At 40.0% G+C, this 21,178-nt stretch overlaps 1 protein-coding gene across 4 annotated transcripts in view; it reads right to left on the bottom strand.

The window, feature by feature from the left end:
• Positions 1–501: 501 nt before the first annotated feature.
• The window catches only part of LOC126281676 (acetylcholine receptor subunit beta-like 2), a 287,589-nt gene continuing 266,912 nt past the window's right edge, over positions 502–21,178 (bottom strand). For 3 of the 4 annotated variants that reach the window (XM_049980839.1, XM_049980837.1, XM_049980840.1), the window contains one exon: positions 502–4,067. In XM_049980839.1, coding sequence (XP_049836796.1) covers positions 3,849–4,067 — 219 coding nt within the window. In that variant the 3' untranslated portion in view covers positions 502–3,848. The remainder of the gene's footprint in view (positions 4,068–21,178) is intronic. The other variant, XM_049980841.1, reaches the window with a different exon arrangement.

Here is a 21,178-nt window from a genome sequence, read left to right as displayed (position 1 = left end):
TCTAGAACGCAGTGTCTTCCCAAAAATTCATTGAAGGAGACTTTTCTTGTGGCAGGGGCGCTGGCGTCATGCAGTTGCAAAGTGCGTGCAGTGCCCGGTCGCACAGGGGTCACTGCGCTCATGCATTTTTCCAGGTCTTTCAATTACTAAAAATGTTTGACATTTTCTCCTGAAACTGAAAATTTCTTTGTTGGTGGTCCTCTGACAACAAAAGGAAGCATCCATTTTAATTTGAATTGGATCACTCTCGCTCTTGACAATTGGAGAGATTGCATTTTTCCATTCCGAAAAACAAGATTTGGAAATAGGGAGCTTTTACAAGAGTGTTCTTATATCCTGATTCCTCTGCTTAAGAGTGTGTTTTGGCACTAGCTGCATACACCAGTGTAGTACAGCAATAGATGAGGATTCCTCTCCAAGTGGTGGAATACCATAGGACTAAAGAGGGAAACGACTCAGTGTGTGTCTTACAATGATCTCTTGCAAAGAAAACGCATGAAATACATTTAAAAATTTTATAAATTTTATTACAGGAACTGAAGGCACAACTTACAAATACGAATCTAAATGAAAGAAATTTGTAGCAAGGGATATCATTTTTGTAACAATAACAATATTCTATGAACAGATAGTCCACATTTGTACATTGCTTCTTTGAGTTGTATTTCTTCGTACAGCAACTGACATTGTTTCTGTAGCTTGTACTAACATTCTACAGTAATGAACTTTAATCACAATAAAAATTTCTGGTCCCTAACAAACGGGCACTTAACAGGGACCCTTGTGGTGTATGTATAAGCTTTCTGAGAGCATTTCATTATTAGCAATCTGAAGTGACAACTCACTTTTAAAGAATATAATTATTGATTGTCCTGAGTTCTGTATTGTGTCACGCATCTGGCAGCAGAATTAATTTGATGGAAGAAGCAATATTATCTTTCCTTAGCAGCATCATTTTACGCTACAACTGAAAAAAGTTTGTGCGCGTCTGATTGCAAGAATTTTGCGTCATAAAAACAAAGATGTTTCGTACTCACAGTAAAGTGCCTCTTACATTTCTGAAGATTGTTACCATTGTTCAAAATGTTTGTGGCACTTCAACACAGACATGTTATTTATCGTTTTTTTTCCATAAAATAAAAATATGTGACGTCTTCGTGAGAAGCCACGCTGCCTCCTCAGTGGTGTGCTATAGATAATTTGCATACTGATGATTATTACTGCACTGGAACTGACAAGAAATACAACCTCGGATTTGAAAATAATTCACAACTCAAGTGGTTAACACAAAATATCATATAAGAGATGCCTATGTACAATTCTTCTATGAGATTAAAATTTTAAATAACAAGTATTTTCAATATATAAGTATTGTAAACATTATTTTCGTCACGTAGTCTTACCTACAGATAGCACCACATTTACTGACCGTTTGTAAATCATTAATCTAGCTAGTTTTTTTCTTTTCTTTTCCAGGAATGTCTTTTTTTAAACATTTGATATTGCAACCTGTTTCATTCTCTGCTTTTAAATTACTGTAACATCACAAATGTAATATCATTTTCGTTTAATAATTTCTTTTCTACAGATATACATCACATATGGCCCATAGGCCTGAAAGGGTGGTTTTCATATTCCATTCACATCTTAGATAATCTAGTACATATCTGCCATCCCTTTGCAAATTTAACTTGGCGAAACTGATTTACTTCGCAGTTAGAACGCACATTACAAATCGGCTATGCTGGTTCACAAAACTTAATATCAAAACTTCGCGTTTTGCGACGATAGTGGATCAAACGAGCCATTATAAATGGATTAAATTTCACCATATTTTAAATAGATGCTTTTACATGCGAAGAGAGACTGGAAAGATAACTTTTCTATAAATTCGCAAATATAATAGGCGCCATCAAAGAAGAAAAATCTAAATGTTGTGTGATTAATTCTAGCAGTGACATTTTATTTAAATTCTACTGAGTTTTACAAGATATTTGAAGCGTTTTGTATCACATTTGCTCATTTAAAAAGGGTTCTGTGTCAGAGAGTTTCATTAGGAAATGGAGTATCGAGCGAATTTGTAAGTACATAGCAATTCGGTTCATTTCTTCAGTGCCAGAACGTTTATTATGTAGTATGTTGAGATCTGTCGGTTGAACAAGTACAGTATGGAACACCATAAGTCAGATAGCTATTGGTAACAATCAGCAATCGGTGTTTGTTTGCCAGAAATAATAGTGATTTTTAAAGGTATTCGAATACAGTGAACGTAATGTTTTGTCCTACTGAGACAGGCTTCCTGAAAGATGGATGAGCTACCTCCCAGACAAATGGAACTAATCTTCCAGTCATCTCTTGTAACTAGTACAGTGAAGTTGAACAGGAGTGTAATTCATCAGTTGGTTTAGTGTGAAGCTGATACCAGACAGTGACGCTCAGAGTTCCACGACTAGTATACTATGTAGTTTCAGTTTGTAAGAAGGGTCAGTAACAGATAGATAGTGAAAGTTTCATTCATCAGACAAAATTCCTGTTACATTTCTCCCGAGGTGGTACATTCTTGTTTTCTACGAGATGAGTCGATCTCGTTGTGATGATCTGCAACATGTGACCGTCCTACACTCTTTCATTTGAGCATTTGTCTATCTCTTCTAGACAAGCAAGGATGAATTGTATCCGACACGTTCCTATGAAAGTTGTTCTAAAAAGACTTCCTCCTTCTCACCCAAAATTCGGCTGCTCATTTCGATAATTTTGGGTTGTCTGAACAGTTCCTGAGAGATAAAAATCTCTCCACTAGAAGTCTAATTTTGACTTCCCCATTGTTACCTAAAGCTCATTGAACAATAAGGTACTTTTCAAGAGTGAACCATCGCAAAAGTGAGAGAAGTAAACTAATTTTGTCATTGGCCGAGACTTCTTGTAGTGAATGTTTATTACAAGTGTTTCCCATCGTAGTAAAAGTTTTTTTTTCAAGTAGTAGTTCAGAACTAAGTTTTATGTGATCGTTTATACTGCCAAGTTCGAATTTAGTTTTCACTTTCTGCGATGCTGTGCTTTTTATAGTACTAAGGTTTTAAACATTTGTTCAGTGTCAGCTATCACTACGATCAGCGTAATTTTAATGCATACAATGAGCAACGTGCTATAACTATCGCTTATTAATCTGTGGCTTTTTTATATGAAAAGTAAGCATTGTCTTTCGTTCACTACACTTTCCTTATTATGTCTATGTTGTCATAATGTTTAATGTGTAACAATAGATACTAAGTGATTGTCGCCAATGTAGCTTATTGGAAGCTGTAAGTTGGCAGGTTTAGAAACTGCATTGCAGGTTTCCAATACAGATTTTATCCTGCATCAGACTAACAGGTTCCTAAGCAATGCTCTTAGGTACATGGGGTATTCAGGTGTTTCCCCATTACGTACGTTCTTATAGGCACCATTAATATAACTGTTTTTCAGTACAAAAAAGACGCCCATTACGTACGTTCTTATAGGCACCATTAATATAACTGTTTTTCAATACAAAAAAGACGCCCAGTAATTCAGTTATCCCTCAACAGTTTCCTTTACCATCGGATGGTCCATTGCATTTCGGCTTCACGCAGATCTAAACAAAAAGTACAGATTCTCTGGTCACCGCTGTTAATCAAAGGAAAGCTCTCAGGCACTCTTTGGCAGACTGCATTCCTAGCTGACAACCTATCTCAGCTTAAATTTACTGCTCATGTCACCCAACTGCTCACCAAATCCATTTACCAGACAGAACAAATCTTAGGCCATCCATTTACGAGAGCTCAAGAATTTAACAACCAGGTCAGTGTGCTGTAGCTGTGAGACGTGTCTCAGTATATCGGCTTCTGGTGGAGGAGGTCGAACGGAATGTTGTAGTAGCTGGGCCTCAGGGAGATGGCAGACTTCTGCTGGTCGATGGGGATCCTCTTATCGTAGAGCGACGGCGCCTGGAAGATTATGCCGCAGGTGCCCGCGATGCACGCCAGAGTGAAGATCCACAGGAAGAACCGGTCCAGCACCATCGACACATACTTCCAGTCTTCGATCACCTGTCGACACAGAAAATTTCTCTGTCGTACGTACGTCAGAACAGATTACAAGAAAGAAGAGAGCAGTTGGCAGGTAGAACTGTCCGCTTCTTCGCAACGTGTGTTATATTCAGGAAGATATTCTGAATTTTAGCTCTTCCTATCTCTTAGCAACAGAATGTACCAAGCTAATTGACACCCACCCGTCCACTCACTTACTCACTCACTCACTCACACACACACACACACACACACACACACACACACACACACACACACGTGATATCTTCCGAACCACAGATGAAGGGTATCAGACGGATGCCATATTCCTTGACTTCCGGAAAGCGTTTGACTCGGTGCCCCACTGCAGACTCCTAACTAAGATACGAGCATATAGGATTGGTTTCCAAGTATGTGAGCGGCTCGAAGACTTCTTAAGTAACAGAACCCAGTACGTTGTCCTTGTTTTCTATCTACATAAATGATATTTTGGATAGGGTGGATAACAATGTGCGGCTGTTTGCTGGTGATGCTGTGGTGTCGTTGTTGAGTGACTGTAGGAGGATACAAGATGACTTGGACAGGATTTGTGATTCGTGTAAAGAATGGCAGCTAACTCTAAATATAGATAAATGTAAATTAATGGAGATGAATAGGAAAAAGAAATCAGTAATGTTTGAATACTCCATTAGTAGTGTAGCACATGACACAGTCACGTCGATCAAATATTTGGGCATAACATTGCAGAGCGATATGAAGTGGGACAAGCATGTAATGGCAGTTGTGCGGAAGGCGGATAGTCGTCTTCGGTTCATTGGTAGAATTTTGGGAAGATGTGGTTCATCTGTAAAGGAGACCGCTTATAAAACACTAATACGACCTATTCTTCAGTACTGCTCGAGCGCTTGGGATCCCTATCAGGTCGGATTGAGGGAGGACACAGAAGCAATTCAGAGGCAGGCTGCTGGATTTGTTACTGCTAGGTTTGATCATCACGCGAGTGTTACAGAAATGCTTCAGGGACTCGGATGGGAGTCTCTAGAGGAAAGGAGGCGTTCTTTTCGTGAATCGCTACTGTATAGAGAACCAGCATTTGAGGCTGACTGCAGTACAATTGCCGCCAACTTACATTTCCGGAAAGATCACAAGGATAAGATAAGAGAGATTAGGGCTCGTACAGAGGTTTATAGGCAGTCATTTTTCCCTCTCCGCCACGCACCGTATGGTGGATTGCGGAGTATGTATGTAGATGTAGATTGACCGCGCGCGCGCGGCAAGTGTGTGTGCGTAAAAACACACTTTTCTCCAAGACCACCGATTGTCACCCACATGCAGTTGTAGTGGTAGATTGCTGTTGGTCGCCCGCTGTTACAAGGGAGATTGGTTGCTGACTTCTCACTGCCCAGTCCAAACCGCTAAGGATAGAAACTTGAAATCTGGAGACCGTGTGGATGTTACAGTATTGGCACCGTTTAATAAGGAATTTTTCGAAATGCCATTCTCAAGGAGATGAAATAGGGGATGAAAGGTTTCTGGAAAATATGTCGCTATTAAACGCAGTTTTTAAGCTCTCACTACGAAAACTGGTATTTGGCTTCTCGATCAGAAATAAAGAAACACGTGTTTCGGCATTTTAGGAAACTTAAACCCTGTGGGGGTAAAATAGTGTGTGAATATTTTTTTATTAATCATTATTAAGAAACGACTAAAGCACTTTTAAAGCTACTTTTCAAAAATTGCTCTTTGACTTCTCGGTTGGAAGTAAATAAATACGTGTTAAAGTGTTTTTGTAAATTAAACCCCTACTGGAGTGAAATGCGGCCCGACTGATTTACTAACTCATCATCACCCAGCGCAAACTGCTAAGGACGGAAACGTGAAATTTGCACAGGTCGTTGATCTTATATTGTAGGCGTCTTTAGTAACAGACTGTTCCAAATTCCACCCCTAGAGGCAGCGAATAATCAGTTTTTTGACAACATATCGCTAATAAGGTAATTTTTGAAACCAAAACTACGATAATTGGTATTTCGCCGGCCGCTGTGGCCGAGTCGTTCTAGGCGCTTCAGTCCGGAACCGCGCTGCTGCTACGGTCTCAGGTTCGAGCCCTGCCTTGGGCATGGATGTGTGTGATGTCCTTAAGTTAATTAGGTTTAAGTAATTCCAAGTTTAGGGGACTGATGACCTCAAATGTTAAGTCCCACAGTGCTTAGAGCCATTTGAACTATTTGACAATTGGTATTTCGTTCCTCCATCAGAAATAAAGAAATAAGAGATTTAGCACTTCTGCAATTTCAACCTTTCAGGGGGTAAAATAACCAGCGAATTTTTTTAAGTAAATCATTATTAAAGCACTACTAAAGCATTTTTACAGCTAAATCTTAGAAATTCTGCATTTGGCTTCTCGGCTGGAAATAAAAAGCTACGTGATTCAGAGTTGTTTTTTTTAATTTTTTTTTAAATCAACTCTTAATGGTGTGAAATAGGGGATGAAGATTTATATGAAAACATTTCATTATGAAACCATTTTTAAAACTAAATCTATAAAAATTGGTGTTTGACTTCTAAAGAAACAGGTGTTACGGGATGGAAGCTGTTTCTATGGAAATATCAGCAGAAGACCTCAAAAGACAGGATTAACAAAAACCTTTGACCCCAGCTATCAGAATCGCTTTCAGAAGTACATTCGGGGAAGACCATGCTTCTATGGTATAATTTAGTGTGAAAGGTTACGAGATGCATCAGTTTGCGAACGACATAAAAATCCGAAAATAAACTGTAGAGACCATAAAGTCTACTCGAGAGAAGCTACGTGCGCTAAGCTGCACATACCAAAGATCTCAATTTTCGTCTGTAACAGTGGATAACATTGTTCCACAAGTTCATGAAAACAGTTCCAGTCCCCTAGTGAATCCAAGGTTTACGGGAGTTCCCCTTAGACATTAGGCGAATATTGGCCCTTTCCAGACATCACTAGTTGGGTTTCCCTCTGCCCCACAGTCAGCCTGCTGTGAATTTGGCACAAAAGAACTAAGTACTGCAAATGCTCTCACGAATTTGAAATAAAAGTTGTAAAAAGAAAAATTAAAGAGCACTTCACAATACTGTCTATGTGTTTCCCTTTTTAATGTAATGATATTCTTATCCTCCCAAAATATGGATACCTGTCCCTGCAGAAAACAATCATTTAATAATATTGTGAGACAATGAGAAGTACTTCAGCCGAAATACTATCCCACAGAAGTCCTTCCTCTTTCTCGTTACTGAGTCACAGTCTTATTATCCGCGTGCTGCTCTGGTATTTCAGAGCGAACACGATGGTGGTAAACTACATAGCTTCCACCATTGTGTCGTCTGCTAGCAGAGTTCCCGGAAAGTGTTGCTCTGATATTTACCAGATCGCCGTCATCAGGCCATCAGTTTCTCTCGAAGTGGACAACACAGTTGGGCTTCGTGGAAAGTGCTAGCCAGACAAGGCGGTAGCGGTGATCATAGACAACAGTTCTCGCTCAGACGCCCGCTAAAACAGCACACAATGAGGCCGCACAGGCGAAGCAGAGTAGCTTGTCATTCAGCAGATCTAAGGACACTGAAGACGGGGAGAATAGGCGTGTGTTACACGGGTATTCAGTTCAAAGAAGGAATGAATTAGATTTTTTTCGAAAACATGTTTGGAGGCTAGCTACGTATTTGTAGCTGAAACAGAAAAGTAAAGGACAGAGCTGGTAAAAATCCACTGCTAAATAAAGAAATGATACGCGAGTCGCCTAGAACTCTGAGGCCGCTAGCGATACTGTACAATGTTCCAGTTGCTATGCCAGAAAATGAATGAATTGAATCAATATACATTCAAGAAGACATTCATAGAAGAAATGAGAATCGGGAATAAAATAAGGCAAAGAAGAAAGCTGATTGGCTGCTGTGAAATTTGTTTTTGGCGACATGCACCATTTTTTTCCGAAACTGATTAACAATAGGACTTTTCCCTACTTGTCACTTTTCTACCATCACTCAGCATCAAACTGAAGTTAACATTTTGCTAACTTATGTTTGAAATTCATATTTCAATAGAGAATAAAGAAAACCCAGGTGGACCGCTGCAACGTCGTAGATGGTTGTGTTCAACAAAGTGTCTTATTGCTACGGCCAACATACCTTCCCCACAACTTATCTTGTCTTTTTAAATTTTCTCAGTATTCGTATGTAGGTGATGGATCCTATCGCAGAGTACTTTTATTGTAAGTGTGATGTATACTCATGTCGATATCATCTTCGTAATTCTTGTCATTTGTGGTTCTTCTATTATCTGTGTACAGTCTTTATCTGTCCGTATTATATGTTGCATATTGTCACACTCCGTGGACGATACCACGTCGCTCGATGTGACACTCTGCAGTCGTTGTACTTTCAGTCCGTTCTAAATTTAGGTGTATGTCAGTCTTAATGACTTCCTTCTCTAGAGATAGGCCTGTTGTCTAACTCTTGGTTTCATTTCTTCTGAGCCACTTCCAGTAAAACTAGTCCTTCTGTCTTTTTGTTGGGGATATGTGAACAAACATTTTCCAGCGTGTATAGTGGCGCACAAGATATGATGTGCAGAGTACATTAGACTCTGTGGAATATACATGTTCCGTGTTTGTTGGTGGTACAACGCAACATAATTTGGTAATAAAATGTATTAATATCTGTTGTGCGAATAAAGCATAAGTTTATTTTGTCCCTTAAATAGTTGCTACCTGTCATTTAGCTGCGTTAATCTGCATAAACTACAATAGGTTATGGAACCAGCAACTAGTTTAAAGCGAAATAATAAGCTTTAAGTTGACGTGTACTTACCCAAAACGTGAGCGGAAGTTCGTATAAAGTTGGATTGTGTACGCTATATGAAGAAGAAAAAAACTGTAAAATGGGTACAACACAGATAACGCAAATATAGCGGCTTGTAGGGCGCGAAAATTACGTGACCTAGAAATTTGCCGTTGAGAAGTATTTGCGCTTGGATGACTTGTGGGACGTCGTAAATGGTAAATTGGCACCTACGGAATCAAGTTTTGTTACTAAGGATCGGAAGGCGGCATCAAAACTATTCCTTTTGATTGATCCAGTGAATTATGTTCACATAGAAAAGGTTACGTCAGCAAACTGAAAAACGCATTTAAAGATGTTGGCTTAACCAGAAAAGTAGGATTTCTTCGTGAGCTGATAACCACAAGATTGAATGAGTGTAAAAGGGTGAATATGCGAATAAAATAATTTCAATCTCCAATTGTCTGAGGAACATTGGTTTTGCAATTGAGCATGAATGGATTGAAACTTTATTGTTAGCTCGACTACTAGAGAAATACTCGCCAATGATTATGGGTTAGGAAAGTTCGGGAATACCCATTAGAGCGGACAGTGTGAAAGCAAAGATTCTACAGGACGTGAAGAATGAACCAGACTCTAATGCTTCGGAAAAGAAACAGCTTCGGCTTTGTTCTCTAAGTACATGAAGAAGAAGCCAACAAGATGTTTCATATGCCAGAAAATTGGACATATTGCTTCAAAGTGTAACGAAAAATTAAGTATAACAGAAAAGAAGCATGTTAATTCTAGTAGTCCTGAGAGAAAGACTACCGATAAAGGTAAGACATTCTGTGTTTTTTACTCTTTAATGAAGCGAGTGCCGATCATGCAAAATGGTTCCTAGATTCAGGAGAATCTGTGCAGGTTTGTATAACGTTCAGTCAAGAACTGACATTGAAATCTCCACAGTTGACGCATCTAAGTTCAGGTGTGAACTCGCAGGAAAAGTGGATATTCTGAATGGGGAAAAGGAAATTGTTACTGCTCATGATGTACACTATGTAAAGAATATTGCTGCTAATTGGTTGTCAGTAAGGGAAATAGAAAAGAAGGGTAATAAAGTTATCTTCGATATAGAGGGAGCCAAAGTGATAGACTCTTGTGGTGATATTGTAGCTACTGCAAGTAATGTAAGAGATATTTACAAAGTGAATACAGTTCAAAATACTGGTGAAACAGGAAATCACTCTGTTTATGCTGCAAAAGGTTTCTTGTGGCATAGAAGACTTGGACATTTGAATAGGAAAAGTATGACTTCACTGAAGAATGTGGCAACTGGGATGGAAAATTATGGAATGAATAATGTTCAGTGTGGAGTGTGTTTGCAAGGGAAGCAGGCTAGACTGCCATTTAAATCGTGTCAGAGCAGATCTACCGAAGTCTTCCAACTCATACACTCAGATCTGTGTGGACTTATGGGGAATAAATCCTTAGGAAATAGCTTCTATTTCCTGACATTCGTAGATGATTTTTCTAGATACATGCATGTCAATTTTAGAAGTAGCAAGGATCAAGTGAATGATGTATTTGTTGTTTATTGCAAAATGGTCGAAAGACAGACTGGGAAGAAAATTAAAATTATTAGATCAGACAATGGACCAGAATATGTAAACAGACGGTTCAAGGAACAGTTGAATGGAATGGGTATTAGGCATCATACAAACATTCGCTACAGTCCTTCTCAGAATGGAGTTGCAGAACGAGCCAACAGAACCATTGTAGATAAGGCAAGAAGTATATTAAGCGATGCTGAACTACCAAAGTGTTTTTGCTCACAGTCTGTGTCAACAGCAGTGTATTTAATTAACAGATCACCTACCAAAGCCGTGAGACACAAGACACCTTATGAAGTATGGACTCGGAAGAAACCGGATGAAAGCACTTAAAAATGTTTGGAAGTGAAGCTATGGTTTGTTTCAAAAACAATTAAGAGGAAAGTGGGATGCAAAATCTCATGGCTACTGTGAGGATTCAAAAGGCTACAGATTTTATAATCCTGTGAATAAGATTATAATAAGTAGTACAGATTGAAAAGGATACAGATTTTATAATCCTGTGAATAACATGTTAATAAGTAGTAGAGATGTAGCATTTCTGGAGGATTATAGACCTTAAATAAAGGAAAGTAGTCAAAATGATACAGTAATGCAACCAAGCATAATGTGTTATAGTGCTGAAACAGAGATGTAAACTAAAACAGAGGAAGACGAGAATAAAGAGGAACCTGATGTGCTACCCTAGAATAAAATTGAGGAAGATAATTCAGCAGAGGAAGTCGGTTTAAGGCGGTCTTCACGTATAGCAAAACCAAAAGAATATCCAGATTATGAAATGTATGCTGCCCAAGCAATCAACAATGTACCAATCACAGTTGATGAAGCTTTAGCAAGCTCAAATGCTCAAGACTGTAAAAAGGCTATTGAAAAGGAGCTGCAATCTTTTGTGGATAATAATACATATGAATGGGTTGACACACCTGAAAATATAAAGCCACTAAGAACAAGATGGGTGCATAATATTAAAAATCATGAGAGTGCAATACCAAAATTCAATGCCAGATTGGTAGTTAAAGAATATTCCCAGAAAAAAGGAGTAGATTATAATGAAACTTCACCAGTGGTGAGGAGAAATTAATCAATACTTAGGCATGAAGATTCTGAGAAGTACCAACAGAGAAGAATTATGGATTGATCAATCTCTGTACACAAGGAAGATCCTTATGGAAAATTGTAAACCTATTTCTACTAGTAAGGAAAACAATGCAAAACTGCTAATAACTGATGATGACAAGAAATATAAAGAAAGTGTGCCCTATTTGGAAGCTGTAGAAAGTCTACTGTGCTTAGCACAGACTGCCAGACCAGACATTGCATTTGCCACAAATGCAGTAAGCAAGTTTTGCAGTGATCCGAGGGAAAAGCTCTGGATGGCAGTCAAGAGAACATTCAGATATTTAAATGGAACTGCTGATTATAAGATAAAGTATTCTAAAACTGGAAATGTAAATTTGAAAGGATACAGTGATGCAAACTGCGGAAATGCGCTGGTAAGCAGACACTCCATCACTGGAAGTTGTTTTAGGCTAATGAGAGGATTGATATCATGGTCATGTAAGAGTCAAAGAACTGTTTCTTTGGGTACTGTAAAAGCTGAATATATGGCCATGTCCTCCACTATCAAAGAAGCTCTTTGGATCCGTACACTGATGAGTGAAATAGAATCTCCTCCAACATTAAAGCCTACTTTGATATTTTGTGACAATATGAGAGCTATTAAACTTGCAAAAAATAATGTCACCACCGTAAGATCCAAATATATCGACATAAGACATCACTTTATAAGACATCATGTGGAACGGGGAAATATAATCCTCTGTTATATACGCACAGAAGAAATGTTATCTGATCTACTAACCAACCATCTCAGTAAGGACAAATTTCAGAATCTGGTGAAACATCGTTTAACCTCGGATGTGTAGTGTTGAATATCTGAAAAATATTTGTTCAAGGGGGAGTGTTGGGGATATGTGAACAAACATTTTCCAGCGTACATAGTGGAGCACAAGATATGATGTGCAGAGTGCATTAGACTCTGTGGAATATACATGTTCCGTGTTTGCTGTTGTGGCAACGTAATATAATTTGGTAGTCAAATGTATTAATATGTTGTGCAAATAAAGCATAAGTTTATTTTGTCCATTAAATAGTTGTTACCTGTCATTTAGTTGCATAAATTACAACACTTTTACGATTCTTTTCATAGTCCTTCTCTTTACCTTTCCTGTCAACAGGCTCAGTTTTGTTTGAAGTGTATGTGGCAGTATTTTTTCCCGTTCTGCTCTTCATATTGAAACGCAAAACTTTCTCATTTTTTTGTAATCTTTTCTTTTTGATAGTGGATTTCGTTCTCTACAAAGATAAGATCCCTTCTATAGAGGGTCTCGAGTTATATGATTTTCCTCTTAATGTATATATGGTTTCGATATGTCATTATCCCCCCCCCCCCCCCCCAGGTGCAACCGCAACGAAGGGGTATCTGGTTAGAGGCTAGACAAACGTGTTGCAGGGGCAACAGTCTGGATGATTGACTGATCTGGCCCTGTAACACTAAGCAAAACGGCCATGCTGTGCTGGTACTGCGAACGGCTGAAAGCAAGGGGAAACTACAGTCGTAATTTTTCCCGAGGCCATGCGGTTTTACTGTATGATTAAATGATGATGGCGTCCTCTTGGGTAAAATATTCCGGAGGTAAAATAGTACCCCATTCGTATCTCCGGGCGGGGACTACTCAGGGGGACGTCGTTATCAGCAGAAAGAAAACTGGCGTTCTACGGATCTGAGCGTGGAATGTCAGAACCCTTAATCGGGCAGGTAGGTTACAAAATTTAAAAAGGGAAATGGATAGGTTAGTTAGATATAGTGGGAATTAGTGAAGTTCGGTGGAAGGAGGAACAAGACTTTTGGTAAGGTGAATATAGGGTTATAAATACAAAATCAAATAGGGGTAAGGTTTATTAATGAATAAAAAAAATAGGAGTGCGGGTAAGCCACAACAAACACCATAGCGAACGCATTATTTTGGCCAAGATATACACGAAGCCCACACCTACTACAGTAGTACAAGTTTTTATGCCAAATAGCTCTGCAGATGATGAAGAAATTGATGAAATGTATGATGAGATAAAAAAAAATATTCAGGTAGTGAAGGGAGTCGAAACTTTAATAGTCATGGGTGACTGGAATTCGACAGTAGGAAAAGGAAGAGAAGGAAACGTAGGTGAATATGGATAGGGGCTAAAAAATGAAAGAGGAAGCCGCCTGGTAGAATTTTGCACAGACAACAACTTAATCGTAGCTAACACTTGGTTCAGGAATCATGAAAGAAGGTTGTATACATGGAAGAACCCTGGAGATAGGTTTCAGATTATATAATGGTAAGACAGAGATTTAGGAACCATGTTTTAAATTGTAAGACATTTCGAGGGGCAGATGCGGACTCTGACCACAATCTATTCGTTATGAACTGTAGATTAAAACTGAAGAAACGGCAAAAGGTGGAAATTTAAGGAGATGGGACCTGGATAAACTGAAAGGGAGAGCATAAGGGAACAATTGACAGGAATTGGTGAAACAAATACAGTAGAAGTATAATGAGTAGCTTTGAGGAATTAAATAGTGAAGAAAGCAGGGGATCAAGTAGGTAAAAAGACGAGGGCTAGTAGAAATCCTTGGGCAACAAAAGAGATACTGAATTTAATTAATACTGAATAAAATACAAAAATGCAGTAAGTGAAGCAGGCAAAAAGGAATACAAACGTCTCAAAAATGAGATCGACAGGAAATGCAAAATAGCTTAGGAGGGATGGCTAGAGGACAGATTTGAGGATGTAGCGGCTTATCTCACAAGGTGTAAGATAAATACTGCCTACAGGAAAATTAAAGAGACCTTTGGAGAAAAGAGAACCACTTGCATGAGTATCAAAAGCTCAGATGGAAACCCAGTTTTAAGCAAACAAGGGAAAGCAGAAAGGCGAAAGGACTATATAAAGGGTCTATACCGGGGCGATGTTCTTGAGGACAATATTATGGAAATGGGAGAGGATGTAGATGAAGATGAAATGGGAGATATGATACTGCATGAAGAGTTTGTCAGAGCACTGAAACACCTAAGTCGAAACAAGGCCCCGGGAGTAGACAACATTCCATTAGAACTACTTATACTCTTGGGAGAGCCAGCCCTAACAAAATTCTACCCTCTGGCGAGTAAGATGTATGAGACAGGCGAATTTCCCTCAGACTTCAAGAAGAGTATAATAATTCCAATCCCAAAGAAAGCAGGTGTTGACGGATGTGAAAATTACCCAACTATCAGTTTAATAAGTCACAGCTGCAAAATACTAACATGAATTCTTTATAGACGAACGGAAAAACTGGTAGAAGCCGACCTCGGGGAAGATCAGTTTGGATTCCGTAGAAATGTTGGAACACATGAGGCAATACTGACCCTACAACTTATCTTAGAAGAAAGATTAAAGACAAACCTACGTTTCCAGCATTGGTAGACTTGGAGAAAGCTTTTGACGCTGTTGACTGGAATACCCTCTTTCAAATTCTGAAGGTGGCAGAGATAAAATACAGGGAGCGAAAGGCTATTTACAATTTGTACAGAAAGGAGATGGCAGTAATAAGAGTCGAGGGACATGAAAGGGAAGCAGTGGTTGGGAAGGGAGTGAGACAGGGTTGTAGCCTCTCCCTGATGCTATTCAATCTGTATATTGAGCAAGTAGTAAAGGAAACAAAAGAAAAATTCGGAGTAGGTATCAAAATCCATGGAGAAGAAATAAAAACTTTGCGGTTCACCGATGACATTGTAATTCTGTCAGAGACAGCAAAGGACCTGGAAGAGCAGTTGAACGGAATGGACAGTGTCTTGAAAGGAGGAAATAAGATGAACATCAACAAAAGCAAAACTAGTATAATGGAATGTAGTCGAATTAAGTCGGGTGATGCTGAGGGAATTAGAGTAGGAAATGAGACACTTAAAGTAGTAAAGGAGTTTTGCTGTTTGGGGAGCAGAATAACTGATGATGGCCGAAGTAGAGAGGATATAAAATGTAGACTGCCAATGACAAGGAAAGCGTTTCTGAAGAAGAGAAATTTAACATCGAATAATGATTTAAGTGTCAGGAAGTCGTTTCTGAAAGTATTTGCCTGGAGTGTAGCCATGTATGGAAGTGAAATATGGACGATATATAATTTAGACAAAAAGGGAATAGAAGCTTTCGAAATGTGGTGCTACAAAAGAATGCTGTAGATTAGATGGGTAGATCACATAACTAATGAGGAGGTACTGAATAGAATTGGGGATAAGAGGAATTTGTGGCACAACTTGACTAGAAGAGGGAATCGGTTGGTAGGACATGTTTCTGAGGCATCAAGGGATCACCAATTTAGTACTGGAGGGCAGCGTGGAGGCCAAAATCGTACAAGGAGACCAAGAGATGAATACACTAAGCAGACTCAGAAGGATGTAGGCTGCAGTAGGTACTGGGAGATAAAGAAGCTTGCACAGGATAGAGTAGCATGGAGAGCTGCATCAAAGCAGTCTCAGGGCTGAAGACCACAACAACAACAACATGTCATTATTATTATTATTATTATTATTATTATTATTATTATTCTGTTTGCTGTAAAGCTCGATAGCCTCACTTCTTCAGTTTTACAATTATAAGAACATGTGCCACGTTCCACAGTCTTCATCTCGTTGGCTTCTTGATTTGTTGCTGTTTGCACGTGGATTGCACGCTATCGCTTGCTTATACTTTGAGGTTGCTCTACAGATGGCCAGATCGTGTGTAATGGGGGAAATGCGTTTTGTCTTCCTAGCTAAATACTACAATGACCCCATTGTCCGACAGTGTTGGCATCTGGTGACTCCAAGGTTACGCTTCACAGTGGCTGGTCGAAATTCATTTTTGTGTTAGAGACTGAAGCTGAGTCACCTTCTGGGGAATGCAGTACCCAGAAGATGGCTGTGTGTAGAGGCAAAGCCCCAGATTCATGTTACCACTAACACACGATCATGTCACACCCTAAGGACGGGGTAATAAAGAAAACTGACCAGTAAAATGCAAAGTGTAATGTCTAATCGTTTAAGAACTGATGAAAACATTAGATGAGATCAAACTTCACATACCGAGTATAGAGGAGCTATTTCCAGAAATGGGACTTCACGTGCTAACAACGACATTTAATCAGGGGATTATCTACTACTTGCTAGCGTAGTGCTGGATAAAAGCACGCTATTGACATAGAGATATCAAGAATGCCTAAGTAAATAATGAATAACGTGAGAGAACTCCATACCACTATTCAACACAAAAAAAGAGGCAGAAATACACATAAAAAGTTATGAACACTAGCAGTACTGGTTCGACACAACGAATACATTTTCGTAACGGACACCAATGAAAAATTACCAGTCTGGAATAGCAGAGTAACGGACGGAAGATGGCTCTTCCTACAAGGAGCCTGAGTAGATCACCGGCCTCACGTGGTGAATAGGGTTCTAAATCCTCCTGTTTTTCAAAATCAATCAGGTGCGACAAATGCGAACTGAAAAAGCCAGTGAGCGCAAAACAAACTGGTATGCCTGTGGCATACGAGAGGACCTTAGAAAGTAAGTTACACTTACCGTCCCACGATAAGAGTGGAGCACTGTCACAAGATTCTGAGCTGCCTGGGCACCCAGTTCTGCTGCAGTATATTTAACTGGTGCACGACAGTGTGCAAACAAAATGGTACGGCAACCAGAAACGTAGTCCGAAGTTGAAAAACGCAGGATCGAGTCTTGCGGGCAAAACCTATTAACTGTATACAGACTCAAGGGTGAAATTCTGGCAGTACATGGACCAAAAGCAATGTTGCATCCACCTGTAGTGAGAAGATGCCATCAGTCTGACTGGGACCGCTCAGACGTGGCTGACGTTGGTTGCGAAGGAGGGCCACCGATATCGACGTCAGAAGGCAATGTCAACGCAGTTGAGGAACTCATTTCCCACAGTCCCTTATTCTAAGAGTATTTTGTCTGCCGGCCACTACGTAGAGTCATTAAAAATTTGAGAGAATAATGTTAAGTAACTGAATATCATAATGTTCATATCACTTACGTGATGGAAGATGCACACGCTAGGAAAGTTATATGGAAGCAAGAATGTTATGTTACATAATTATTGAACTGTCGTTTGGAGTGGCATCCCATGACAACGACGTGAGCACATCGTTCATAAGTAATTTACCGACAGCCAATGTAAATATTGTATGGGTCTCGTGTGTGTGTGTGTGTGTGTGTGTGTGTGTGTGTGTGTGTGCGTGCGTGCCTGCCTGTGTGTTTCAGTATTTATTGGAAGATGCCTCAAATGGCAAAAATAAAACACAAAGACATTGCTCAGACTTATTACCGCAATTCTTTGCCGTGGACTCTTTAAGGGAAACTTCCTCGCTTTGCCACGTGAAGAGTCGTTCTGATATAAGGAAGGCGGAAATATGGAAAAAATGGTTCAAATGGCTCTGAGCACTATGGGACTTAACATCTGAGGTAATCAGTCTCCTAGAACTTAGAACTACTTAAACCTAACTAACCTAAGGACATCACACACGTCCATGCCCGAGGCAGGATTCGAACCTGCGACCGTAGCAGTCGCGCGGTTCCGGACTGAGCGCCTGGAACCGCTAGACCACCGCGGCCGGCGGAAATATGGAAGTTGAGTCATCTGCTGAGCTGCTAAAAGAACGTACTATAGGCAAATTAATCAATATTGTTGAAGCACTTTTTCGGAAAACGGTTTTCTTGGGCCACAGAAAACAAAACACCACGTATTTTGGATTTAAGTGTTTTTTCGCTGTGTAATTGTTCTCAAACGACTGTATGGTATTTTAAATTATTTTAGTATTTCGAACTGTATGTCGCACATCACAGCCTGATGATATGGTCATATTTATGAAGATACTTCTACACTGCCCGTTCTTCCATTTTTTCCCCTTTATTCTTATTTAATCCCTACACTCCCCATGTGGGCGGGTGGTGGTGAGCTGTCCGCAGTACGATACTCCGCTCTTCAGACAGGAGTGTTCATAAAAAGAGTACAAAACTGATACAATAATAAATATATGAGGACTGATCACACGGTAAGTTAAAAAGATTAATGACAGACAGCTACAAGAACGAAGAATATTTATAATTTAAAAACACAGTTTTAATGAGGTGAAATTCTTCCACGACAAAATACTGGGGCACTGCAGTTTCACTGAAGATCTGATGGACCTGGACAGGATGAAAAAGTATTCTGGGTGGAGAGAAAACGTTCCATAGAGGTACGGTGGCGGGGGGTGGGGGGTGGGTGAGGAGATAGGTGTCTGGTATGTGGAGAAACTATGGAGATGAGAGGTATGAGGCGAAGCAGATTGTGGGAATACAGATATTGGGAAGGACAGAGTGTGCGGAGAAGTAATGGCGTGTGGGGAGGGTAGTGGGACAACAAAAAAGGGATACAGGTGAGTGTAGAGGTAAAAGGAGAGAGGATCCCTGACGTGGTGGGGAAGGGTTAAAGTTGGTAGGAGGGATAAATATCAGGGCAGGTCTGATTCTCTGGAGAGAGAGTTCGCTGAAGTTACGTTGGAACAAGATATGGAGTTTGTGGAGGTGAAGGATGGAGGGATGTGTTGGTAAAGGTGTGGCAGCAGGGGATATCAGAGGGGAGACAATGGGGTTATTGGAGACTAGTTTGCAGGCAGCATAGGAGATGTGTAGGTGTTTGATGTAAGTGAGGAGAGGAGGGAATTTGATGAGATGGTAGAGGATCCAATTGGGGGGAAGGTAAATGAACGCGGAAAGCGAGACGGAATGCATGGCATTCGAGGATTTGGAGGGATTTATAGAACTTTGGTGGTGTGGAGATCCACTCAAATTTGCAAACAAAGAATGGGTTGGATCAAGGTATTTTAGGTGTGGAGGATAGTGGAGGGATGTAATCCCCAAGTCCGGCCTGTTAGTAGTTTCAATCTATTGTTGGCTTTCTATTAGATGGTAAGTAGGTGGGGTTCCACATTGGTTGCTGGTGGAGGGTTAAACCAAGATATTTTAGTATGTTGGTCAGCTGGATAGGACGGTTGTAAAGGGTAAGGTAAATGTCCTATAATTATTGCCTGGGTTCAAAGGATTTACAGTGAATTAAGTGTGCAAATTGCGATTGCTAATCTGATGCCCAATCTGAAATTGTCGTCATATTTCTAAATTCTTATTTCCACATGACTGAGAAGCGAATTCTAGGTTGAAATGGAGAGTGGGAAAAGAGACCCAGTCAGGATTCCAACCATTTGCTCTACCACTAGACCGTAGCACCAGAAGTGAATTACATCTCGCTTGTTGCATTCTCGAGGCACTGCTGCTCTCTCAAGCTATGGCAGTTGTTCACTAGGTGGCAGTAGCATCGTTTTCACTACATAATTTTAATTTATCATAATTCAGATAACTTGTGCAAAATATTTGTAAATTATATACAGAAACTTTCCTCATAAATCAGTGCATGTATCAATCAACATCTGATCAAAATCCATTCCGCAGTTCATGCGATTTGCCTGCATATAAAGATGGATGCGAGCAAGCGACTTTAGTTTCTATTTGGGTTGGTGCATAAGTTGGTCGCATTTTTCCGTAAGTTTAGTAAACATGACGGATACAAAGAACAGAGATTCTAGTCTTTAATAATACATTCTCCTTTACTGTTTACAACAGTCTGCCAACGCTGTGATAACTTTTCGATCCCGTGACTGTAAAAACCACATGGTTTGGAGGCGAAGAACGGGTCCAATCACGTTTGGAGCGGATTTTGATCTGCAAAGGAAGTTCATTGAAGGTTATTCGGTAGAGAGAGGAAAAGGTGAAAATCTGAGGGCACAAGATCAGGAGAATGAGGTAGGTGCGAAATGATTTACCAATCCAACTCCTGTATAGTGCTTTTTTGTTAGTCTAGCAGACTACAGGCTGGGGTTACTGTGGGGTAGCATCACCTCACACATTCTTCCTGATCGTTGTTCTTGGACTGCATCTACAAGACGTCTCAGGTGTTGACAATAAATGTAAGCAATGATGATTACACTTCAGGGAAGCAATTCACATTACACCACACCATTACTATTCCATCAGATGCGTAAAATTATTATTTGTGGACGTGTGGAGGTCTTTGTACAAGGAGTTGCTGCTTTGTTTGAGTTCAACAGTTCCCTTCTTGTAAAGTAATAAAGCAGTGACTACACAGCGACCAGCGTAGCGCCACAAAACCACATCAAGAAGGCGGTGACCCACACGTCAGTAGACGCAACTCCACACCGCCAGGAAAGCAGAGTCCAGTGCTCCCTGCCAACACTAATTTAACCAGCCGCTCATCGCTGTTCGGCCCCATTTCGCTTGCAGGCTTCGAGAGCCTCAGTTCTGCCGGTAGTAATAGTGTATAATAGTGCCTGAAAGTTGTGGCACAGGAAGCCACGAGAGAGGTAAAATGTTCAACTAATTTTCAAGTTTGAAGTATAGGCCATTTTGGATTCCTGCCACCGGCCATCGCATTTTCTCTCCTTCCTCGGTAGCATCTGTGCTGACTCCCACAGTAGCTGACACATTTGGCAATTGGGATAATGGACCCAATGCTCTTTGCCGCTCCATCATAGTGCATCACTAAATTTTTCTCTTTTCTTTCAGAGGGTCATTGCTACTAATTGTGGTCTTTCTTCTA

Source organism: Schistocerca gregaria, chromosome 7, assembly GCF_023897955.1.
Source record: "Schistocerca gregaria isolate iqSchGreg1 chromosome 7, iqSchGreg1.2, whole genome shotgun sequence".
NCBI lineage: Eukaryota > Metazoa > Arthropoda > Insecta > Orthoptera > Acrididae > Schistocerca > Schistocerca gregaria.
The sequence above is the reverse complement of the archived record's forward strand: the minus strand, read 5'-3'. Positions and strand labels throughout refer to the sequence as shown.